This window comes from Oncorhynchus nerka, linkage group LG4 (assembly GCF_034236695.1).
Source record: "Oncorhynchus nerka isolate Pitt River linkage group LG4, Oner_Uvic_2.0, whole genome shotgun sequence".
NCBI lineage: Eukaryota > Metazoa > Chordata > Actinopteri > Salmoniformes > Salmonidae > Oncorhynchus > Oncorhynchus nerka.
This window is the reverse complement of record NC_088399.1, coordinates 96645402-96671602: the sequence shown is the minus strand read 5'-3', so window position 1 is coordinate 96671602 and position 26201 is coordinate 96645402. Positions and strand designations below refer to the sequence as shown.

At 50.4% G+C, this 26201-nt stretch overlaps 1 protein-coding gene across 1 annotated transcript in view; it reads right to left on the bottom strand.

Annotated features, from left to right (window-relative positions):
- trit1 (tRNA isopentenyltransferase 1) overlaps positions 1-26201 on the bottom strand; it is a 105073-nt gene that overhangs the window by 20250 nt on the left and 58622 nt on the right. Inside the window, exons 7-8 of the mRNA XM_065018056.1 lie at positions 24578-24690; positions 20077-20154 (exon numbers count right to left, since the gene is read on the bottom strand). Of these exons, the coding sequence (XP_064874128.1) occupies positions 20077-20154; positions 24578-24690 (191 nt within the window). The remainder of the gene's footprint in view (positions 1-20076; positions 20155-24577; positions 24691-26201) is intronic.

The following is a 26201-nucleotide window of genomic DNA, read 5'->3' as shown; positions in this document are numbered from 1 at the left end:
GGGGCTGAAGGTAGAAGAGGAGGGAGGACGAGAGGGGGCTGAAGGTAGAAGAGGAGGGAGGACGAGAGGGGGCTGAAGGTAGAAGAGGAGGGAGGACGAGAGGGGCTGAAGGTAGAAGAGGAGGGGGAAGAGAGGGGGAGGAAGAGAAGGAAGGTAGAGAGGAGGAGGAGGAAGAGAGGGGGCTGAAGATAGAAGAGGAGGGCGGACGAGAGGGGGCCTGAAGGTAGAAGAGGAGGGAGGACGAGAGGGGGCTGAAGGTAGAAGAGGAGGGAGGACGAGAGGGGCTGAAGGTAGAAGAGGAGGGAGGACGAGAGGGGGCTGAAGGTAGAAGAGGAGGAGGACGAGAGGGGGCTGAAGGTAGAAGAGGAGGGAGGACGAGAGGGGGCTGAAGGTAGAAGAGGAGGGAGGACGAGAGGGGGCTGAAGGTAGAAGAGGAGGGAGGACGAGAGGGGGCTGAAGGTAGAAGAGGAGGGAGGACGAGAGGGGGCTGAAGGTAGAAGAGGAGGGAGGACGAGAGGGGGCTGAAGGTAGAAGAGGAGGGAGGACGAGAGGGGCTGAAGGTAGAAGAGGAGGGAGGACGAGAGGGGCTGAAGGTAGAAGAGGAGGGAGGACGAGAGGGGGCTGAAGGTAGAAGAGGAGGGGGAAGAGAGGGGGAGGAAGAGAAGGAAGGTAGAGAGGAGGGCGGAAGAGAGGAGGGAGGAAGAGAAGGAAGGTAGAAGAGGAGGGCGGAAGAGAGGGGGCTGAAGGTAGAAGAGGAGGGATGGACGAGAGGGGGCTGAAGGTAGAAGAGGCGGGGAGGACGAGAGGGGGCTGAAGGTAGAAGAGGAGGGAGGACGAGAGGGGGCTGAAGGTAGAAGAGGAGGGAGGAAGAGAGGGGGCTGAGGTAGAAGAGGAGGGAGGGAAGAGGGGGCTGAAGGTAGAAGAGGGGGAGGACGAGAGGGGCTGAAGGTAGAAGAGGAGGGGGAAGAGAGGAGGGAGGAAGAGAGGGGCTGAAGGTAGAAGAGGAGGGAGGACGAGGGGCTGAAGGTAGAGAGGAGGGCGGAAGAGAGGGGGCTGAAGGTAGAAGAGGAGGGAGGACGAGGGGGCTGAAGGTAGAAGAGGAGGGAGGACGAGGGGGCTGAAGGTAGAAGAGGAGGGAGGACGAGAGAGGGGCTGAAGGTAGAAGAGGAGGGAGGACGAGAGGGGCTGAAGGTAGAAGAGGAGGGAGGACGAGAGGGGCTGAAGGTAGAAGAGGAGGGAGGACGAGAGGGGCTGAAGGTAGAAGAGGAGGGAGGAAGAGGAGGGCGGAAGAGAGGGGGCTGAAGGTAGAAGGAGGGAGGAAGAGAGGAGGGAGGAAGAGAGGGGCTGAAGGTAGGAGGGAGGGAGGAAGAGAGGAGGGAGGACGAGAGGGGGCTGAAGGTAGGAGGGAGGAAGAGAGGAGGGAGGACGAGAGGGGGCTGAAGGTAGAAGAGGAGGGAGGACGAGAGGGGGCTGAAGGTAGAAGAGGAGGGAGGACGAGAGGGGGCTGGAAGGTAGAAGAGGAGGGAGGACGAGAGGGGGCTGAAGGTAGAAGAGGAGGGAGGAAGAGAGAGGCTGAAGGTAGAAGAGGAGGGAGGAAGAGAAGGAAGGTAGAAGGAGGGAGGAAGAGAGGAGGGAGGAAGAGAGGGGCTGAAGGTAGAAGGAGGGAGGAAGAGAGGAGGGAGGAAGAGAGGGGCTGAAGGTAGAAGGAGGGAGGAAGAGAGGAGGGAGGAAGAGAGGGGGCTGAAGATAGAAGAGGAGGGAGGACGAGAGAGGGCTGAAGGTAGAAGAGGAGGAAGGACGAGAGGGGGCTGAAGGTAGAAGAGGAGGGAGGACGAGAGGGGGCTGAAGGTAGAAGAGGAGGGGGGAAGAGAGGAGGGAGGAAGAGAAGGAAGGAAGAGAGGAGGGAGGAAGAGAAGGAAGGAAGAGAGGAGGGAGGAAGAGAAGGAAGGAAGAGAGGAAGAGAGGGGCTGAAGGTAGAAGAGGAGGGAGGACGAGAGGGGGCTGAAGGTAGAAGAGGAGGAAGGACGAGAGGGGGCTGAAGGTAGAAGAGGAGGGAGGACGAGAGGGGGCTGAAGGTAGAAGAGGAGGGAGGACGAGAGGGTGCTGAAGGTAGAAGAGGAGGGAGGACGAGAGAGGGGCTGAAGGTAGAAGAGGAGGGGGACGAGAGGGGGCTGAAGTTAGAAGAGGAGGGAGGACGAGAGGGGCTGAAGGTAGAAGAGGAGGGAGGACGAGAGGGGGCTGAAGGTAGAAGAGGAGGGGGAAGAGAGGAGGAGGAAGAGAAGGAAGGTAGAGAGGAGGGAGGAAGAGAGGGGCTGAAGGTAGAAGAGGAGGGAGGAAGAGAAGGAAGGAAGAGAGGAGGCGGAAGAGAGGGGGCTGAAGGTAGAAGGAGGGAGGAAGAGAGGAGGGAGGAAGAGAAGGAAGGAAGAGAGGAGGGAGGAAGAGAAGGAAGGAAGAGAGGAAGAGAGGGGCTGAAGGTAGAAGAGGAGGGAGGACGAGAGGGGGCTGAAGGTAGAAGAGGAGGGAGGACGAGAGGGGGATGAAGGTAGAAGGAGGGAGGAAGAGAGGAGGGAGGAAGAGAGGGGGCTGAAGGTAGAAGGAGGGAGGAAGAGAGGAGGGAGGAAGAGAGGGGGCTGAAGATAGAAGAGGAGGGAGGACGAGAGAGGGCTGAAGGTAGAAGAGGAGGGAGGACGAGAGGGGGCTGAAGGTAGAAGAGGAGGGGGAGAGAGGAAGGAGGAAGAGAAGGAAGGGAAGAGAGGAGGAGGAAAGAAGGAAGGAAGAGAGGAAGAGAGGGGCTGAAGGTAGAAGAGGAGGGAGGACGAGAGGGGCTGAAGGTAGAAGAGGAGGGAGGACGAGAGGGGGCTGAAGGTAGAAGAGGAGGGAGGACGAGAGGGGGCTGAAGGTAGAAGAGGAGGGAGGACGAGAGGGGGCTGAAGGTAGAAGAGGAGGGGGACGAGAGGGGCTGAAGTTAGAAGAGGAGGGAGGACGAGAGGGGGCTGAAGGTAGAAGAGGAGGGAGGACGAGAGGGGGCTGAAGGTAGAAGAGGAGGGGGGAAGAGAGGAGGGAGGAAGAGAAGGAAGGTAGAGAGGAGGGAGGAAGAGAGGGGCTGAAGGTAGAAGAGGAGGGAGGACGAGAGGGGGCTGAAGGTAGAAGAGGAGGGGGAAGAGAGGAGGGAGGAAGAGAAGGAAGGAAGAGAGGAAGAGAGGGGCTGAAGGTAGAAGAGGAGGGAGGACGAGAGGGGGCTGAAGGTAGAAGAGGAGGGGGAAGAGAGGAGGGAGGAAGAGAAGGAAGGTAGAAGAGGAGGGCGGAAGAGAGGGGGCTGAAGGTAGAAGAGGAGGGAGGACGAGAGGGGCTGAAGGTAGAAGAGGAGGGCGGAAGAGAGGGGGCTGAATGTAGAAGAGGAGGGCGGAAGAGAGGGGGCTGAAGGAAGGTAGAAGAGGAGAAGAGAGGGGGCTGAATGTAGAAGAGGAGGGCGGAAGAGAGGGGCTGAAGGTAGAAGAGGAGGGCGGAAGAGAGGGGCTGAAGGTAGAAGAGGAGGGAGGACGAGAAGGAAGGAAGAGAGGAGGGAGGAAGAGAGGGGCTGAAGGTAGAAGAGGAGGGAGGACGAGAGGGGGCTGAAGGTAGAAGAGGAGGGAGGACGAGAGGGGGCTGAAGGTAGAAGAGGAGGGAGGACGAGAGGGGGCTGAAGGTAGAAGAGGAGGGGGGAAGAGAGGAGGGAGGAAGAGAGGAGGGAGGAAGAGAAGGAAGGTAGAGAGGAGGGCGGAAGATTGGGGGTTGAAGGTAGAAGAGGAGGGAGGAAGAGAAGGAAGGTAGAGAGGAGGGCGGAAGAGTGGGGGTTGAAGGTAGAAGAGGAGGGAGGACGAGAGGGGCTGAAGGTAGAAAAGGAGGGAGGAAGAGAGGGGCTGAAGGTAGAAGAGGAGGGAGGAAGAGAAGGAAGGAAGAGAGGAGGGCGGAAGAGAGGGGGCTGAAGGTAGAAGGAGGGAGGAAGAGAGGAGGGAGGACGAGAGGGGGCTGAAGGTAGAAGAGGAGGGAGGACGAGAGGGGGCTGAAGGTAGAAGAGGAGGGAGGACGAGAGGGGGCTGAAGGTAGAAGAGGAGGGAGGACGATAGGGGGCTGAAGGTAGAAGAGGAGGGGGACGAGAGGGGCTGAAGGTAGAAGAGGAGGGAGGACGAGAGGGGGCTGAAGGTAGAAGAGGAGGGAGGACGAGAGGGGGCTGAAGGTAGAAGAGGAGGGAGGGAGAGGGGGCTGAAGGTAGAAGAGGAGGGAGGAAGAGAGGAGGGAGGAAGAGAAGGAAGGTAGAAGAGGAGGGCGGAAGAGAGGGGCTGAAGGTAGAAGAGGAGGGAGGACGAGAGGGGCTGAAGTTATAAGAGGAGGGGAAGAGAGGAGGGAGGAAGAGAAGGAAGGTAGAAGAGGAGGGCGGAAGAGAGGGGGCTGAAGGTAGAAGAGGAGGGAGGACGAGAGGGGGCTGATGGTAGAAGAGGAGGGCGGAAGAGAGGGGGCTGAAGGTAGAGGAGGATGGCGGAAGAGAGGAGGGAGGAAGAGAGGAGGGAGGAAGAGAGGGGGCTGAAGGTAGAAGAGGAGGGAGGACGAGGGGGCTGAAGGTAGAAGAGGAGGGAGGAAGATAAGGAAGGTAGAGAGGAGGCGGAAGAGAGGGGGCTGAAGGTAGAAGGAGGGAGGAAGAGAGGAGGGAGGAAGAGAGGGGGGCTGAAGGTAGAAGGAGGGAGGAAGAGGAGGGAGGAAGAGAGGAGGGAGGAAGAGAGGAGGGAGGAAGAGAGGGGGCTGAAGGTAGAAGGAGGGAGGAAGAGAGGGGGCTGAAGGTAGAAGGAGGGAGGAAGAGAGGAGGGAGGAAGAGAGGGGGCTGAAGGTAGAAGGAGGGAGGAAGAGAGGAGGGAGGAAGAGAGGGGCTGAAGGTAGAAGAGGAGGGAGGACGAGAGGGGGCTGAAGGTAGAAGAGGAGGGAGGACGAGAGAGGGGCTGAAGGTAGAAGAGGAGGGAGGATGAGGAGGCTGAAGGTAGAAGAGGAGGGAGGACGAGAGGGGGCTGAAGGTAGAAGAGGAGGGGGACGAGAGGGGCTGAAGGTAGAAGAGGAGGGAGGACGAGAGGGGGAGGAAGAGAAGGAAGGTAGAGAGGAGGCGGAAGAGAGGGGGCTGAAGGTAGAAGAGGAGGGAGGAAGAGAGGGGGCTGAAGGTAGAAGAGGAGGGAGGAAGAGAGGGGGCTGAAGGTAGAAGAGGAGGGAGGAAGAGAGGGGGCTGAAGGTAGAAGAGGGAAATATATAAAAGAGGGAAGAGGAGTGACAAGGACATCAGGAAGAAGATAAGGAACGAGGAAAGAAACAAGAGAGAGTGATATTTAAAAGGGAGGAGAAAGAGGGTGAGAACTAAGCTTGTCCCTGGTTAAACCCTAACCGAGACCTGGTCTGACCTGGTTTAACCTGGGGTCTGTGTAGCCAGGCACTAAAATAGAACGTGGTTGTATTTGAAAGAGGGTGAGAACTAAGCTTGTCCCTGGTTAAACCCTAACCGAGACCTGGTCTGACCTGGTTTAACCTGGGGTCTGTGTAGCCAGGCACTAAAATAGAACTTGGTTGTATTTGTGGCGCTTGACGCGCTGCCAGTCCCGCCTCTCCAATCTCATTGGTTTTTAGGAGCACATACCCACGTGGGTGATTGGAAGATGAACTGAGGTCCACACTCCAGTCCAGTTGGTGGTGGTAATGCACCTTAAAGTTGGTTGCCAACCGCCATATAAAATCCAAAGAAGAAGAAGAAGAAGCCTGAAGGAGGAGAGATTACTAGAAACAAACTCTTACCCTTTTATCTGTGGATTATTGTCAGACTAGAGGACCTTGTACATTTCAGGTAAAATAACAACCCAATGTTTATATCCCAGGACAAATGAGTTAGCAACAGCTAGCTAGCTAAATAGGACAAACGAGTTAGCAACAGCTAGCTAGCTAAATAGGACAAATGAGTTAGCAACAGCTAGCTAGCTAAATAGGACAAATGAGTTAGCAACAGCTAGCTAGCTAAATAGGACAAATGAGTTAGCAACAGCTAGCTAGCTAAATTGCCATAAATGTTAAATTATTTTCGACCTGTCCCCAAATTAATATATTTGGTTGAGTTTAAAAAAATATATTTCAACCTGCGTGTCCTGATTGCATCTGGAGTGGGTGGACAAAATTCAACATGTGCGTGATTGCAAACAGTCTGGTGTCGACTGTAATACACTCTGGTAAACTTCATGGTTGGCCAACACTGGCCTTGAGTGAACCCACTAACCCCAATGGAGCTGTTCATCGACCATCCTCACCAAATCGACTCTAGTCATTAAGTGATCGATGACGTCTTATGACTAAAGTACCTGTCTATCTATTATTCACCGATACGGTTCCCGGATGTTTAAAGATACGAGTGCATCAGTCAGTGGGACCCCAAAACCGATCCATCCTCACCAAATCGACTCTAGTCATTAAGTGATCGATGACGTCTTATGACCGATCCAAAATGCATCAGTCCGAAAATTGATTTAAAACATTAACAAATTATTATTTTTTTGGGGGGGGTGGGGGGCTAAAATTATTTTCTTTCCTTCTTCCAAAAACAAAATTCCTCTCATCGTCTTTTGTATCAGTAGCTTGTTCAAACTGCGCACCGTGCACAGCTTCACACCCTTGACCAATGAGGCCCATTCCTGATCTGGCACATATTCACATCACCTTCAGCATTCAAACGTTAGTCAAATGGCTTGCACAATATTAGGCTTTGTTACACTTTAACTAAAACACAAACGTAATAAAATATTGTTCAAATTGGTTCACATCCCTGCTAGTGAGTATTTCTCCTTTGCCAAGATAATCCATCCACCTGACAGGTGTGGCATATCAAGAAGCCGATTAAACAGCATGCTCATTACACAGGTGCACCTTGTGCTGGGGACAATAAAAGGCCACTTTAAAATGTACCGTTTAGTAACAACAACACAATGCCACCGATGTCTCAAGTTGAGGGAGCGTGCAATTGGCACGCTGACTGCAGGAATGTGCAGCAGAGCTGTCGTAATAGAATTGAATGTTCATTTCTCTACTACAAGCCGCCTCCAATGTCGTTTTAGAGAATTTGGCAGTACGGCCAACCGGTCTCACAGCCGCAGACCAGCGCAGGACCTCCACAACAGGCTTCTGCGGGATCGTCTGAGACCAGCGCAGGACCTCCACATCAGGCTTCTTCCCCTGCGGGATCGTCTGAGACCAGCCCAGGACCTCCACATCAGGCTTCTTCCCCTGCGGGATCGTCTGAGACCAGCCCAGGACCTCCACATCAGGCTTCTTCCCCTGCGGGATCGTCTGAGACCAGCCCAGGACCTCCACATCAGGCTTCTTCCCCTGCGGGATCGTCTGAGACCAGCCCAGGACCTCCACATCAGGCTTCTTCCCCTGCGGGATCGTCTGAGACCAGCCAGCTGATGAAACTGTAGTTTTGCACAAACAAATTTCTGTACAAACGGTCAAAATCCATCTCAGGGAAGCCTGTGTGCTCGTCGTCCTCACCGGGGTCTTGACCTGACTGCAGTTTGGTGTCATAACCGAATTCAGTGGGCAAATGCTCAACTTCGATGGTCACTGGCACGCCGGAAGTACTCTTCACAGACGAATGCCGGTTTCAACTACAGATGCCAGACAGCGTATATGGCGGTGCGAGCGGTCGCATCTGCACCGCATCTGCACTCGGTCCGCAGGTAGTATTACATTTCATTATAGTACAACGGTTTGATTTGTCTAATCTTAGCAATTTCTTCTTAGCTAGCTACATAGCCGTCTTTGTATCATAGATAATTGCGTAATTATCGTATTTCGTCGTCCTAACGCAGTCTACACTGCCCTGCAGCTAGCCAGCTAGCTAACGTCCACCGTTAGCTAGTCCACCGTCTACCGATTAGCAGCACAACTATTACACTCAACTGAACGACTTGATTAGTGTAGTGTTAGCTAGCTACATAGTTGTCTTTGCTGTCTTCGTATCCAAGATAATTGTGTAGTTTAGAGTGTAGTTTTAGAGTGATTATCTTAATTTACCGAGGTTAGCTAGCCAGCTATTTGTCGTCCTTAACGTAGGAGACACTGCTAGCTAGCCAACAGCTAGCCAACGTCTACCGAACAGAACTGCCGCACTCAACAATCCGGTAGCATTTCGCTTCGCTCCACAGGTAGTATCACATTTTTCATTTCATTTCATTACAGTACAACGGCTTGATTTGTTTGATCGTAGCTAGCTACATAGCTAGCTACATAGCCGTCTTTGTATCAAAGATAATTGTGTAGTCTTGAGCGATTTCCTAGGTTAGCTAGCCAGCTATTGTAGTTCTTTTAACGCAACGTAACGTAATCAACACTGCTAGCTAGCCAGCTAGCCCCGAATAGCAGCACAGTAGCACAGTAGAAACTATTACACTCAACGGAACGACTTGATTAGTGTAGTGTCAACAACGCAGCCACTGCCAGCTAGCCTACAAAGTCAACAACGCAGCCTCTGCCAGCTAGCCTACTTCAGCAGTACTGTATCATTTTAATCATTTTAGTCAATAAGATTCTTGCTACGTAAGCTTAACTTTCTGAACACTCGAGACGTGTAGTCCACTTGTCATTCCAATCTCCTTTGCATTAGCGTAGCCTCTTGTGTAGCCTGTCAACTATGTGTCTGTCTATCCCTGTTCTCTCCTCTCTGCACAGACCATACAAACGCTCCACACCGCGTGGCCGCGGCCACCCTAATCTGGTGGTCCCAGCGCGCACGACCCACGTGGAGTTCCAGGTCTCCGGTAGCCTCTGGAACTGCCGATCTGCGGCCAACAAGGCAGAGTTCATCTCAGCCTATGCCTCCCTCCAGTCCCTCGACTTCTTGGCACTGACGGAAACATGGATCACCACAGACAACACTGCTACTCCTACTGCTCTCTCTTCGTCTGCCCACGTGTTCTCGCACACCCCGAGAGCTTCTGGTCAGCGGGGTGGTGGCACCGGGATCCTCATCTCTCCCAAGTGGTCATTCTCTCTTTCTCCCCTTACCCATCTGTCTATCGCCTCCTTTGAATTCCATGCTGTCAAAGTTACCAGCCCTTTCAAGCTTAACATCCTTATCATTTATCGCCCTCCAGGTTCCCTCGGAGAGTTCATCAATGAGCTTGATGCCTTGATAAGCTCCTTTCCTGAGGACGGCTCACCTCTCACAGTTCTGGGCGACTTTAACCTCCCCATGTCTACCTTTGACTCATTCCTCTCTGCCTCCTTCTTTCCACTCCTCTCCTCTTTTGACCTCACCCTCTCACCTTCCCCCCCTACTCACAAGGCAGGAAATACGCTCGACCTCATCTTTACTAGATGCTGTTCTTCCACTAACCTCATTGCAACTCCCTCCAAGTCTCCGACCACTACCTTGTATCCTTTTCCTCTCGCTCTCATCCAACACTGCCCCTACTCGGATGGTATCGCGCCGTCCCAACCTTCGCTCTCTCTCCCCGCTACTCTCTCCTCTTCCATCCTATCATCTCTTCCCTCTGCTCAAACCTTCTCCAACCTATCTCCTGATTCTGCCTCCTCAACCCTCCTCTCCTCCCTTTCTGCATCCTTTGACTCTCTATGTCCCCTATCCTCCAGGCCGGCTCGGTCCTCCCCTCCCGCTCCGTGGCTCGACGACTCATTGCGAGCTCACAGAACAGGGCTCCGGGCAGCCGAGCGGAAATGGAGGAAAACTCGCCTCCCTGCGGACCTGGCATCCTTTCACTCCCTCCTCTCTACATTTTCCTCTTCTCTCTCTGCTGCTAAAGCCACTTTCTACCACTCTAAATTCCAAGCATCTGCCTCTAACCCTAGGAAGCTCTTTGCAACCTTCTCCTCCCTCCTGAATCCTCCTCCCCCCCCCCCTCCTCCCTCTCTGCAGATGACTTCGTCAACCATTTTGAAAAGAAGGTCGACGACATCCGATCCTCGTTTGCTAAGTCAAACGACACCGCTGGTTCTGCTCACACTGCCCTACCCTGTGCTCTGACCTCTTTCTCCCCTCTCTCTCCAGATGAAATCTCGCGTCTTGTGACGGCCGGCCGCCCAACAACCTGCCCGCTTGACCCTATCCCCTCCTCTCTTCTCCAGACCATTTCCGGAGACCTTCTCCCTTACCTCACCTCGCTCATCAACTCATCCCTGACCGCTGGCTACGTCCCTTCCGTCTTCAAGAGAGCGAGAGTTGCACCCCTTCTGAAAAACCTACACTCGATCCCTCCGATGTCAACAACTACAGACCAGTATCCCTTCTTTCTTTTCTCTCCAAAACTCTTGAACGTGCCGTCCTTGGCCAGCTCTCCCGCTATCTCTCTCAGAATGACCTTCTTGATCCAAATCAGTCAGGTTTCAAGACTAGTCATTCAACTGAGACTGCTCTTCTCTGTATCACGGAGGCGCTCCGCACTGCTAAAGCTAACTCTCTCTCCTCTGCTCTCATCCTTCTAGACCTATCGGCTGCCTTCGATACTGTGAACCATCAGATCCTCCTCTCCACCCTCTCCGAGTTGGGCATCTCCCGGCGCGGCCCACGCTTGGATTGCGTCCTACCTGACAGGTCGCTCCTACCAGGTGGCGTGGCGAGAATCCGTCTCCACACCACGTGCTCTCACCACTGGTGTCCCCCAGGGCTCTGTTCTAGGCCCTCTCCTATTCTCGCTATACACCAAGTCACTTGGCTCTGTCATAACCTCACATGGTCTCTCCTATCATTGCTATGCAGACGACACACAATTAATCTTCTCCTTTCCCCCTTCTGATGACCAGGTGGCGAATCGCATCTCTGCATGTCTGGCAGACATATCAGTGTGGATGACGGATCACCACCTCAAGCTGAACCTCGGCAAGACGGAGCTGCTCTTCCTCCCGGGAAGGACTGCCCGTTCCATGATCTCGCCATCACGGTTGACAACTCCATTGTGTCCTCCTCCCAGAGCGCTAAGAACCTTGGCGTGATCCTGGACAACACCCTGTCGTTCTCAACTAACATCAAGGCGGTGGCCCGTTCCTGTAGGTTCATGCTCTACAACATCCGCAGAGTACGACCCTGCCTCACACAGGAAGCGGCGCAGGTCCTAATCCAGGCACTCGTCATCTCCCGTCTGGATTACTGCAACTCGCTGTTGGCTGGGCTCCCTGCCTGTGCCATTAAACCCCTACAACTCATCCAGAACGCCGCAGCCCGTCTGGTGTTCAACCTTCCCAAGTTCTCTCACGTCACCCCGCTCCTCCGCTCTCTCCACTGGCTTCCAGTTGAAGCTCGCATCCGCTACAAGACCATGGTGCTTGCCTACGGAGCTGTGAGGGGAACGGCACCTCAGTACCTCCAGGCTCTGATCAGGCCCTACACCCAAACAAGGGCACTGCGTTCATCCACCTCTGGCCTGCTCGCCTCCCTACCACTGAGGAAGTACAGTTCCCGCTCAGCCCAGTCAAAACTGTTCGCTGCTCTGGCCCCCCAATGGTGGAACAAACTCCCTCACGACGCCAGGACAGCGGAGTCAATCACCACCTTCCGGAGACACCTGAAACCCCACCTCTTTAAGGAATACCTAGGATAGGATAAAGTAATCCTTCTCACCCCCCCCCCTTAAAAGACCTAGATGCACTATTGTAAAGTGGCTGTTCCACTGGATGTCATAAGGTGAACGCACCAATTTGTAAGTCGCTCTGGATAAGAGCGTCTGCTAAATGACTTAAATGTAAAATGTAATGTAAATGTTGTGTGGGGTGAGCAGTTTTCTGACATCAACATTGTGAACAGAGCGCCCCATGGTGGCGGTGGGGTTATGGTATGGGGCAGGCATAAGCTACAGACAACAAATACAATTGCAATTGAATCAAGGGCCATTTGAATGCACAGAGACGCCGTGATCCTGAGGCCCGTTGTCGTGCCATTCATCCGCCGCCATCACCTCACGTTTCAGCACGATAATGCACGTCTCCATGTCGCAAGGATCTGTACACAATTCCTGGAAGCTGAAAATGTTCTTCCATGGCCTGAATACTCACCAGACATGTCACCCGTTGAGCATGCTACAGTTCCCCGCCAATATCCAGCAACTTCGTGACAACAATACACAGGCCACAATCAAGTGTGATCAACTCTATGTGACATCTAGGAGATGTGAAACGCTGCGTGAGGCAAAATGGTGGTCAGACAGCAGAACTGGTTCTGATCCACTCCTAAGGTCCACTCCTAAGGTCCACTCCTAAGGACCACTCCTAAGGACCACTCCTAAGGACCAGGTCCACTCCTAAGGTCCACTCCTAAGGTCCACTCCTAAGGACCACTCCTAAGGACCACTCCTAAGGTCCACTCCTAAGGACCACTCCTAAGGTCCACTCCTAAGGTCCACTCCTAAGGACCACTCCTAAGGACCACTCCTAAGGACCACTCCTAAGGACCACTCCTAAGGTCCACTCCTAAGGACCACTCCTAAGGACCAGGTCCACTCCTAAGGTCCACTCCTAAGGTCCACTCCTAAGGTCCACTCCTAAGGTCCACTCCTAAGGTCCACTCCTAAGGACCACTCCTAAGGACCACTCCTAAGGACCACTCCTAAGGTCCACTCCTAAGGTCCACTCCTAAGGACCACTCCTAAGGACCACTCCTAAGGTCCACTCCTAAGGACCACTCCTAAGGTCCACTCCTAAGGTCCACTCCTAAGGTCCAGGTCCACTCCTAAGGTCCACTCCTAAGGACCACTCCTAAGGACCACTCCTAAGGACCACTCCTAAGGTCCACTCCTAAGGACCACTCCTAAGGACCACTCCTAAGGTCCACTCCTAAGGACCACTCCTAAGGTCCACTCCTAAGGTCCACTCCTAAGGTCCAGGTCCACTCCTAAGGACCACTCCTAAGGTCCACTCCTAAGGACCACTCCTAAGGACCACTCCTAAGGACCACTCCTAAGGTCCACTCCTAAGGTCCACTCCTAAGGTCCACTCCTAAGGTCCACTCCTAAGGACCACTCCTAAGGTATCTGAGACCAACAAATGCATATCTGTATTCCCAGTCAAGCGAAATCCATAGATTCGGGCCTAATACATTAATTTCAATTGACAGATTTTCTTGTATGAACTTTTAAACACAGTAAAAAAATAAATTTGTTGAATTTGTTGCGTTTATATTTTTGTTCAATTGTGATTTACTCGTTAATGTTTATCAAAATGCTGAAAATGGGGTTTTAAACCGAAATAGAAGTAGCCTGAGCTACCACCGGAGATAACTCTCATCTGGGTATCGGCTACACGCTGATCAGGGATTACATTAGATTGGATTTAGATTGTTCAGCTTCACCATCATTACTAGATTTTAATCAGCAACAACAGCAAATGACATTCATTAGTGGGTGATTTCAAACATCCCCCTATTTGATAATGGGTGGTAGGTTTCCCTTATGACTCAGCTCAGGGGCCTACATTCACCACAGACACACGCCAGCTCAGAGAGGGCCCAGCTGTCTACCGCTATGCAAACAGCAGTAAACATCATTTCAGGTTGAAAGAGTAGGCATAACAAAACTATTCTGTTTTTAAATTTGGGGTGTTTTAAGAGCTGTTTGTTTCATTCATCAAATTTGCACGTAGGAGGTGACGTTACCAGGGAGACATATGGACGCAGGGGTGAAAGTGATCTAACGATTCTATCTAACGATTCTATCGATTCTATCTAATGATTCTATCTAATGAATCTATCTAATGAATCTATCTAATGAATCTATCTAATGATTCTATCTAATGAATCTAATGATTCTATCTAATGAATCTAATGATTCTAATGATTCTATCTAATGAATCTATCTAATGAATCTAATGAATCTATCTAATGATTCTATCTAATGAATCTATCTAATGATTCTATCTAATGAATCTATCTAATGATTCTATCTAATGAATCTATCTAATGATTCTATCTAATGAATCTATCTAATGATTCTATCTAATGAATCTAATGATTCTATCTAATGAATCTAATGATTCTATCTAATGAATCTATCTAATGAATCTATCTAATGATTCTATCTAATGAATCTATCTAATGATTCTATCTAATGAATCTAACGATTCTATCTAATGAATCTAACGATTCTATCTAATGAATCTAACGATTCTATCTAATGAATCTAACGATTCTATCTAATGAATCTAACGATTCTATCTAATGAATCTAATGATTCTATCTAATGAATCTATCTAATGATTCCGGATAAAGTTGTCACCAGTGACGCTAAAAGAACTTGGTAACGGGGAGTGGACATTTGTGATAAGCCTATCACAAACCAGCCTATCACTCTGGTAAACATAATGACTTCCTTTGGGGGATCAGTAGTAACTTCGTGTTCATCATCGTCATCATTAAAATGACTGACGTCTTGTTGCCGGATGAATCTGGATAGTCAGGGAGCTTAGAAAAGGGAGATTCATTAAGAGAGGTTAAGAGAGGTTGCTAACTGGATCAAAGCAGCCTAACACATCCACAGTATTTCCTGACCTCAGTGGAGGTGTCGTAGCGTTGACTATCATTAAAATGTGAAGATCGTATATTATCATCAAACCAATTCTGTATAATTATTCAACGAATCACAGAAGAGTAATTACCTCGGTTGTTTTATGGCGTCAATTTCCCAAATAATATATTAAATATATAAAATATAACTCTTCAGATATTTTCACATCTTATCGATTAAGGTCTTCTATTAATGTGATATTACCTCAGTCATATTCTGAATGTCGCAAACGCTTGGATATCTGTACGAACCCCTAGCATAGATCATGAATAAGCGATATACAAATTGTATACACACAATAGTTCATAGAATTGGTTACTGACATGATAAGCAAGTCCCTAGTCACGGCTTGGTAGACAAAGGAAAGGGGCGGGGACAGGAAAAGAGCGGGAAAGTCAGAGAGGATTCACTAGAATACAGTTGATAACAACACTCGCGAAATGCTAATACTTTTAACATGAACAGCCGCTGATTCGAAAATAAATTGCAATTTTCATATTTACGAGTGCCTTTGTTGTCCCGTCTCCGCGGTCCGTCTCCTGGATAGATTGTGGACAGAAAGTCTCTGGTTTGTCCGATTAAAGTATATCCTAGTTTTGTAGCTTGTTATAATGTACACGTCAGCGTTACCATCTGGTCAACCGGCTGCGCTTTCCAGACTAAAGTACTTAAAAAAGCTGCAGCCTGAATAATTTTTCGTACGTTTGTAGATTTCTTAGTCAATGTGGGAATGATCTCCATGTTTCCTGGTCTTGTCCTTTGGTCGACTTGTAGTTTAAAACCACTTCACAAGCGTCACCTAGCATGTTTTGGTCTCTAGAGTAATTCCAATGTTGGGACCTCGTCCCGCCCATTATCTTGACTCTAGTTTGTAGATTTCTTAACCAATCGAGACATCCGGCTTACCGTGGGTCTCTTTAGCATAAAATGTAAATTTTGTCAAGAAGAAGGGCGTTTCCATGACGCCTGGTGTAATGTCTGGGCTCAGGGGGGGCGCGTGGCCACTGAATTGTTAAAACTTTATTTCTAAACAAGTATCTCATTTAGAAGGCCAACATCACATTACATCTTCTCACAAATAGTTTCATATTCAATCATATATTTTATACAACCATCAGATGCCATTCTGTCATCCTTGGGATCATTGTCCAATTTAGAAGTGGAACCAAAGACACAGTAACGTTTCCTGTCCTTCATAAGACCAAGACAAACGCGACATGACTGTCCTTAAAACCTCTTTGGGATATGTGGGACGGTAGCGTCCCACCTGGCCGAAAGCCAGTGAAAATGCAGAGCGCCAAATTCAAATAAATTACTATAAAAATCAACCATGTAAGATACCAAATTAAAGCTACACTTGTTGTGAATCCAGCCAACATGTCAGATTTCAAAAAGGCTTTCTGAGGATAGCACCATAGTAAACAAAAAGAGAGAAGCATATTTCAACCCAGCAGGCGCGACACAAAACGCAGAAATAAAGATATAATTCATGCCTTATCTTTGACAATCTTTGTTGGCACTCCAATATGTCCCATAAACAAATGGTCCTTTTGTTCGATTAGTTCCATCCATATATATCCAAAATGTCCATTTATTTGGCGCGTTTGATCCAGAAAAACACCGGTTCCAACTCGCTACAAAATATCTTAAAAGTTACCTGTAAACTTTGCCAAAACCTTTCAAACCACTTATGTAATACAACTTTAGGTATTAACATAAATAATCGATAAAATTGAAGATGGGGTGATCGCGCCTCAATCTAACAGTACACTTCAAGTTACCCTCGTTCTGGATGGCCGTACTTCTTCATTACACATTAGGAACTGCTAGAAGGTCCCTTAGAAATCTGGATTCCCAAGGAAAACCCATTTGAAAGAGAGTGACCTCAAAACAAAACAAAACTCTGAACGGTTTGTCCTCGGGGTTTCGCCTGCCAAATAAGTTCTGTTATACTCACAGACATGATTCAAACAGTTTTAGAAACTTCAGAGTGTTTTCTATCCAAATCTACTAATAACACGCATATCTTATCTTCCAGGGGATGAGTAGCAGGCAGTTGAATTTGGGCATGCTTTTCATCCAAAATTCCGAAAGCTGCCCACTATCCTAGAGAAGTTTTAAGTGTCCACGGACCATTCCCACATTCTCAAAAATATAAATATGGTTTAATTCTCCAATTTTGGAGATTAGGAAATTTGGCAATAAGAATGTCTCCATAGGCACCCTCCCTCAATACCCCATGGCAGTAAAGAGAGAGTTTCTACCAGGAATTTATGACTGTTGTAAAACCTGGGGTGGGAGAGAGAGTGAGACGGGGGGGGGCCACGAAATACACCCAAAAAGGGCCACGTAATTAATTCTTTAAGAAAACAGCCCTAATGTTGGAAACAAAACATCATTATGTTGTCATCCAGAGTCACATTTACGTATTTTCCCAAGCTACAGCACACAATATTTGACATTCAATAGGTTTTTAAAGCGGTCTAAAGCACTGCGACTGAGTGCTAAGGCGGCACTACAGACCCTGGTTCGATTCCAGGCTGTATCACAACCGGCCGTGATTGGAAGTCCCACAGCGGCGGAGCGCCGTCCTGGTTAGGGTTTGGGCCGGGTTTAGCCGTCATTGTAAAAATAAGAATTTGTTCTTAACTGACTAGCCTAGTTCAAATAAAAGGTTAATATATAATAGTAATGAAAGGACTAAAGAGAGTCTGCATTCTGTTTGCCATGGACCCAAAAATATTGCGATACTGGAATAGTTACAGCCTTAGTAGTTAACCAAGCCAGTCTAACACTCTGGGAAGTATCATGATTGGCCAACATCGTCTGGTCCTCAGCGGAGGCCTTCATTACCGATGTTGATTGACCATCGTCACGGAGAAGAAAGCTTGGAACTAAGCACCAAGGTAAAGATAAGCAGATAAGCACATAAGCCAGACAAGCAGACACCCAGGCAATGTGGACACACACACACTGTCTCTCACACAGACAGTCTCTTTCACTGGCTGGCGCACACACACGACACACAGAGACACAGAGACAGATAGTCACACAGTCTCTCTCACACACACGCAGACAGTCACACAGTCTCTCTCACAGACAACAAACACAGTCTATCCATCTGGTGCAGGCCACTGAGGTCAGACAGAGAGGTGAGGAGGTTTAAGCCACTTCTGTCCTAACAGGATTAGGACTGGAGGAAGACGAGGGTGGAGGAAGAGACAAGCGGTGGAGACAGGTGGGGGATCAAGAATCAAGGCTAAGGGGTTAGTGCAGGTCAGAAGTGCTTCAGGCTGTCTGGCTGCCCAATCCCCCACTCAAACCCTAGACCCTACCCCCTTAGGTCCAATCCCCCACTCAAACCCTAGACCCTACCCCCTTAGGTCCAATCCCCCACTCAAACCCTAGACCCTACCCCCTTAGGCCCAATCCCCCACTCAAACCCTAGACCCTACCCCTTAGGCCCAATCCCCCACTCAAACCCTAGACCCTTAGGCCCAATCCTCCACTCAAACCCTAGACCCTACCCCCTTAGGCCCAATCCCCCACTCAAACCCTAGACCCTACCCCCTTAGGCCCAATCCCCCACTCAAACCCTAGACCCTACCCCCTTAGGCCCAATCCCCCACTCAAACCCTAGACCCTACCCCCTTAGGCCCAATCCTCCACTCAAACCCTAGACCCTACCCCCTTAGGCCCAATCCCCCACTCAAACCCCTAGACCCTACCAAACCCTTAGGCTCAATCCCCACTCAAACCCTAGACCCTACCCCTTAGGCCCAATCCCCACTCAAACCCTAGACCCTACCCCCTTAGGCCCAATCCCCCACTCAAACCCTAGACCCTTAGGCCCAATCCCTGAGGCACGTACATCGAATGAATGGATGCCCAACCCAAATACAATGGATAACCCCTACAACCACGTCTGGGAAGGTTCCTCCTCCTCCTCCTCCTCCTCCTCCTCCTCCTCAATAGGGGGTGTGCTGTTGAGAGTGTGTCATTGGCTGTGTGTCGGCTGTCAGAGCAGTTTACCGATCGATGCAGCTGTACACAGCCCATCTGTAAATAGCCCATCCAACCTACCTCATCCCATATTTGTTTCAACTTGCACATCCTCATCTGAAACGTCTATCACTCCAGTGTTAATCTTCTAAATTGTAATTACTTCGCCACTTTTGGCATATTTTTGCCTCCTCACTCCATTTGAACACACTCTGTATATAAACTTTTCTATTGTGTTAATGACTGTACGTTTGTTCATGAGTTGTTGTTTTTGTCGCACTGCTTTGCTTTATCTTGGCCAGGTCGCAGTTGTAAATGAGAACTTGTTCTCAACTGGCCTACCTGGTTAAATAAAGGTGTTCTCAACTGGCCTACCTGGTTAAATAAAGGTGTTCTCAACTAGCCTACCTGGTTAAATAAAGGTGTTCTCAACTGGCCTACCTGGTTAAATAAAGGTGTTCTCAACTGGCCTACCTGGTTAAATAAAGGTGTTCTCAACTGGCCTACCTGGTTAAATAAAAATATATTTAAAAAAAAATGTTTGTCCTTGTTTGTGAGTTGATGTACATGAAATGCCTCAGGGATTGGGCTTAGTGGGTAGGGTCTAGGGTTTGAGTAGTGTGTGTGTGTGTGTGTGTAAATCCTCGTGGGGACCAAAAATCCCCCAAATGTCCCCACAAGGATAGTAAAACACAGAAAATGTTCCCTCGTTACCATGAGGACAAAGGCTCTTTTAAACTTAGTGGTTCGGTTTAGAGTTTGGGGGTAAAGGGGAAAGGTCAGGGAAAATAGGATTTTGAATGGAGACGAACTTTAGGTCCCAACTGGGATAGAAAAACATGGTGTGTGTGTGTGTAGGAGGGGTTGTTGGTGTGTTTCAGTCTGTGTGAAAGTCAGGTCTGATTACTACAACATCATGTTGATAACACACACATCGAAGAGATGAGGAAGAGGAACGGACTGAGGGACGGAGAGAAGAACGGACAGGGGGACGGAGAGAGGGACGGACAGGGGGACGGAGAGAGGGACGGAGAGAAGAACGGACAGGGGGACGGACAGAGAGAAGAACGGACAGGGGCACGGAGAGAGGGACGGACAGGGGACGGAGAGAGGGACGGACAGGGGACGGAGGGGCGGAGGGGACGGAGAGGGGGACGGACAGAGGGACGGACAGAGGGACGGAGAGGGGGACGGAGAGGGAGGACGGACAGGGGGACGGACAGGGGGACGGAGAGACGGACAGGGGGACGGAGAGAGGGACGGACAGGGGGACGGAGAGAGGGACGGACAGGGGGACGGACAGGGGGACGGGAGAGGGACGGACAGAGGGACGGAGAGAGGGACGGACAGGGGGACGGAGAGGGGGACGGAGAGAGGGACGGAGAGGGGGACGGAGAGAGGGACGGAGAGGGGGACGGACAGGGGACGGACAGGGGACGGAGAGGGGGACGGCGAGGGGGACGGACAGGGGACGGAGAGAGGGACGGAGAGAGGGACGGAGAGAGGGACTCACTCTTGAGGAAGCGATTACGGACCCATTTGTTCTGTTTCCTGGCGTACCGTCTCGTAGCCATCTTCAGATTCTCTACACCTGAGAGAGAAAGAGATTCAGTCCATTAAATCTCTCACACACACACACACACACACACACACACACCAAGGCTTCTGTTAGCTGGTAATAGCCGGTATTTGCCCCAAACCCCCAAAATGAAAAGCTGATAAAAATACTAAATTCCATTACAAAAATAAAAGCTTTTCAGCCTATTGACTGAGGTAAATACCAGCGAGAGCCGAGGACACGGCGCCAACAGCTGTTGACTGAGGTAAATACCAGTGAGAGCCGAGGACACGGCGCCAACAGCTGTTGACTGAGGTAAATACCAGTGAGAGCCGAGGACACGGAGCCAACAGCTGTTGACGGAGGTAAATACCAGTGGATGTAGTGAGAGCCGAGGACACGACGCCAACAGCTGTTGACTGAGGTAAATACCAGCGAGAGCCGAGGACACGGCGCCAACAGCTGTTGACTGAGGTAAATACCAGTGAGAGCCGAGGACACGGAGCCAACAGCTGTTGACGGAGGTAAATACCAGTGGATGTAGTGAGAGCCGAGGACACGACGCCAACAGCTGTTGACTGAGGTAAATACCAGCGAGAGCCGAGGACACGGAGCCAACAGCTGTTGACTGAGGTAAATACCAGTGAGCCGAGGACACGGCGCCAACAGCTGTTGACTGAGGTAAATACCAGCGAGAGCCGAGGACACGACGCCAACAGCTGTTGACTGAGGTAAATACCAGTGAGCCGAGGACACGGCGCCAACAGCTGTTGACTGAGGTAAATACCAGCGAGAGCCGAGGACACGACGCCAACAGCTGTTGACTGAGGTAAATACCAGTGAGCCGAGGACACGGCGCCAACAGCTGTTGACTGAGGTAAATACCAGTGAGCCGAGGACACGGCGCCAACAGCTGTTGACTGAGGTAAATACCAGCGAGAGCCGAGGACACGACGCCAACAGCTGTTGACTGAGGTAAATACCAGTGAGCCGAGGACACGGCGCCAACAGCTGTTGACTGAGGTAAATACCAGCGAGAGCCGAGGACACGGAGCCAACAGCTGTTGACTGAGGTAAATACCAGTGAGCCGAGGACACGGCGCCAACAGCTGTTGACTGAGGTAAATACCAGTGAGCCGAGGACACGGCGCCAACAGCTGTTGACTGAGGTAAATACCAGTGAGAGCCGAGGACACGGCGCCAACAGCTGTTGACGGAGGTAAATACCAGTGGCTGTAGTGAGAGCCGAGGACACGACGCCAACAGCTGTTGACTGAGGTAAATACCAGCGAGAGCCGAGGACACGGCGCCAACAGCTGTTGACTGAGGTAAATACCAGTGAGCCGAGGACACGGCGCCAACAGCTGTTGACTGAGGTAAATACCAGCGAGAGCCGAGGACACGACGCCAACAGCTGTTGACTGAGGTAAATACCAGTGAGCCGAGGACACGGCGCCAACAGCTGTTGACTAAGGTAAATACCAGCGAGAGCCGAGGACACGGAGCCAACAGCTGTTTGTCGCTGCTGGAGTGAAACGTGGTTTAATACGACCAGTCATTGCCCAACAATTCTGAATCAAATCACATGTAACAAAATAACAATAATTAAAAAATATATATATATGCCCACTATTAAAAAGAGCTCCTATTGTTATTTCCCCAACTGCTAATTGAAGCGCACTTCCCATTCAAGTGTATAGGCAACTAGGCAGGCCTCGGCGCGTCCCGCACAACGCTGACTAGGCAGGCCTCGGCGCGTCCCGCACAACGCTGACTAGGCAGGCCTCATCACGTCCCGCACAACGCTGACTAGGCAGGCCTCATCACGTCCCACACAACGTTGACTAGGCAGGCCTCATCACGTCCCACACAACGTTGACTAGGCAGGCCTCATCACGTCCCACACAACGTTGACTAGGCAGGCCTCGGCGCGTCCCACACAACGTTGACTAGGCAGGCCTCATCACGTCCCACACAACGTTGACTAGGCAGGCCTCATCACGTCCCACAAGACGTTGACTAGGCAGGCCTCATCACGTCCCACAAGACGTTGACTAGGCAGGCCTCGGCGCGTCCCACACAACGTTGACTAGGCAGGCCTCATCACGTCCCACACAACGTTGACTAGGCAGGCCTCAGCGCGTCCCACACAACGTTGACTAGGCAGGCCTCAACGCGTCCCACAACGTTGACTAGGCAGGCCTCAGCGCGTCCCACACAACGTTGACTAGGCAGGCCTCATCACGTCCCACACAACGTTGACTAGGCAGGCCTCATCACGTCCCACACAACGTTGACTAGGCAGGCCTCAGCGCGTCCCACACAACGTTGACTAGGCAGGCCTCAGCGCGTCCCACACAACGTTGACTAGGCAGGCCTCAGCGCGTCCCACACAACGTTGACTAGGCAGGCCTCAGCGCGTCCCACACAACGTTGACTAGGCAGGCCTCAGCGCGTCCCACACAACGTTGACTAGGCAGGCCTCAGCGCGTCCCACACAACGTTGACTAGGCAGGCCTCGGCGCGTCCCACACAACGTTGCAATGTGCTGGAGGTAGTATACATTTTGAAAACACGTAATTGTTTGAAACCTGAACGTTTTACTACATATTATGGAGCATGTTTTACCTTGCTACACTATTCGTAATGTGATGAGGAGATTGAATATTCATAATTTATGCAAATTATATAACTCAGAGTAGGCTGATCAGATTTCTTCCTCTTTCTTTGAATAATTTTGGCCTTTTATAAATCACATTTCATGGCAATTCTACAACACTTTATATGACTAAAGACATCAGCAGAATCTTTCTTTTAATTATTTTTTATAAATATGACACAAATGACAGGGTAGCCTACTCGGCTGACATTAACAGATCAATGAAAACGATGTCTGATCCATATGTGAGCCCTATGAGAACACAAATACAGCATGACCTCCATCTAACCTGGAGGAAGTGTCCCTGACCCAATGATAAGACAGGAAGTGACTCAGCAGGGAGTCTCTCATTGTCTTCTCGTTACAGCAAATTTGCTTTCGAAACAGTTTCTCCGTGCTTGTATTTTTAAATATTGCGATATGTCTGGATGGATCGTTCTGCTTTTCACTGACAGTTGCAACTCTACAAATCGTCTATTTGGTATTTGCTGCCCAAATTGCCAGTCCTTCTGACTGCAGGCTAGGCGATTTAAAACAAACCACAGTTTAGTTTTTTTAAAGAAGCTAAATGATCCTCTGTGACCAAAATCAATGATTTTATTTATTTCTGAATAAACATGAGTAAGCTAATTAGGCTATATAAATTTGGCAATTTAATTCAATTTACTTTAGAAAAAGCTTTCCATAACCTTATGGGCACGCAGCCTATGGCATCTAATATCTACAAATTGCTCAACAGAATTCGGTAAGAATGACGCACGATGTTGCATCCTAGTTGAATGTTCTGTTAAAATGAATTATTTAAAAAACTAAAAAGTGATTTCTGTCATAGTGAGAAAAGTGGCTGGACGCCCTAATCAGATTAGGGAATAAATGTTCATGGGTCTGGTAAATTTATGGTCAAATCAATGGCACCACATCTTCCTAACCCTAACCCTGGTACGCAAACACACACCTTGGTTCCGGAGTGTCTCTCAAACACACACACACCTTGGTTCCGGAGTGTCTCTCAAACACACACACACCTTGGTTCCGGAGTGTCTCTCAAACACACACACACACCTTGGTTCCGGAGTGTCTCTCAAACACACACACACCTTGGTTCCGGAGTGTCTCTCAAACACACACACACACCTTGGTTCCGGAGTGTCTCTCAAACACACACACACCTTGGTTCCGGAGTGTCTCTCAAACACACACACACCTTGGTTCCGGAGTGTCTCTCAAACACACACACACCTTGGTTCCGGAGTGTCTCTCAAACACACACACACCTTGGTTCCGGAGTGTCTCTCAAACACACACACCTTGGTTCCGGAGTGTCTCTCAAAACACACACACACCTTGGTTCCGGAGTGTCTCTCAAAACACACACACACCTTGGTTCCGGAGTGTCTCTCAAACACACACACACACCTTGGTTCCGGAGTGTCTCTCAAACACACACACACCTTGGTTCCGGAGTGTCTCTCAAACACACACACACACCTTGGTTCCGGAGTGTCTCTCAAACACACACACACCTTGGTTCCGGAGTGTCTCTCAAACACACACACACCTTGGTTCCGGAGTGTCTCTCAAACACACACACACCTTGGTTCCGGAGTGTCTCTCAAACACACACACATCTTGGTTCCGGAGTGTCTCTCAAACACACACACACACCTTGGTTCCGGAGTGTCTCTCAAACACACACACCTTGGTTCCGGAGTGTCTCTCAAACACACACACACCTTGGTTCCGGAGTGTCTCTCAAACACACACACCTTGGTTCCGGAGTGTCTCTCAAACACACACCTTGGTTCCGGAGTGTCTCTCGGACCTCCTGTGTCGTCTCATCAGGACATGTCAGGTACTCATGGAACTCCTTAAAACCTATAGACTGGAATATACCATGCTGGTAGTCCTGACTGAGACAGAGAGAGAGAGAAGGAGAGAGCAGAGAATGAGCGAGAGAGAGAGGAGAGAAGGAGCGAGAGAGAGGAGAGAAGGAGCGAGAGAGAGAAGGAGGGAGAGAGAGAAGGAGAGAAGGAGCGAGAGAGAGAAGGAGAGAAGGAGCGAGAGAGGAGAGAAAAGGAGTGAGAGGAGATAAGGAGAGAGGAGAGAGAGGAGGAGATAAGGAGACACTGAGCAAGGGGGGTGACAGAGAGAGAGGGAGGAAGTGGTGAACAGTAGTAACATATGATTATAGCAGTATCATTACATTTATCATTGTCATCAAGTCCTCCAAAAATAACAAGTGTCACACAGTCTTGAGCTAGACTAGACAACCAGGGGCAATGTCTCCATCTCTCTAACCCACCACACGCTCTCTGAAACCTCCCTCCTTCCCTATCACTCTACATATCACTCCACAGTAGGGGTCAGGCCGGGAGACAGAGAGAGACAGGAGACAGACGGACACAGGGTCTCATGGTGCTGCTGGACTGGACAGAGACATGAAGCCTGTTGAGACGTTGTCCCCTGGTCCTGACGAGAGAGACATTGGTTGTGATCGGATTATATACCCTTCTACATGAAGTGTACACTACCCCTGAATGATTCAAAAGCATCACCTGGGAGTTTCTGCCTTATTTCTCCTTCTAAATGATTGATGAGAGTGAACAAGAGCAGGCAACAGAAAGAGGCGGAGGCAATGTGGTTTCATTGAGTGTCAATCATATGAGCTCAGTTTCCATCTCTAAATGTATTAAGCACAACACAGTCTGCATGCCACTGCAGCTCTGACCGGATGCCATTGTGGCTCTACGTTATTGCAGTCCAGTGGTGGTGTCAGTGAGTGCAGCAGCCACACCCTAGAGCTGTGTCAATCTGCTGACTCACACTGGCTCCATAATAGAACTCTCTCTCCCTAACCCCCCCCCCCTCGAGAGAGATGATGTGCATCAGCAGAGGGCAAGAGAGAGAAGAATGGAGGGGATGTGGAGAAGAGAAGAGAGAGGACACGTGAGGGGAAGTAGAGAAGAGAGAAGAAGAGCGAGCGAGGGGGGGGGTCGTTGTACAAGGATTGACCTTGCATATTGGTGACCGCAGTCAAAGGTGGGGGGGGTTGCTGAAGGAGGGAGTCGGTGGGTAGAGCAGCGTCCTAAGGACATATGCCATCAATTCCCTGTGAACACACCTAAGAGTCTCACACAATCAATGGTCAAATCAATAAGTGGCTGAAACAGCCCTACGCAGCGTTATCTGACCCCGTGGCAACACGACCCCATGGCAACACGACCCCATGGCAACACGACCCCATGGCAACACGACCCAGCGTTATCTGATCCCGTGGCAACACGACCCCATGGCAACACGACCCAGCGTTATCTGACCCCGTGGCAACACGACCCCATGGCAACACGACCCAGCGTTATCTGACCCCGTGGCAACACGACCCAGCGTTATCTGACCCCGTGGCAACACGACCCCGTGGCGA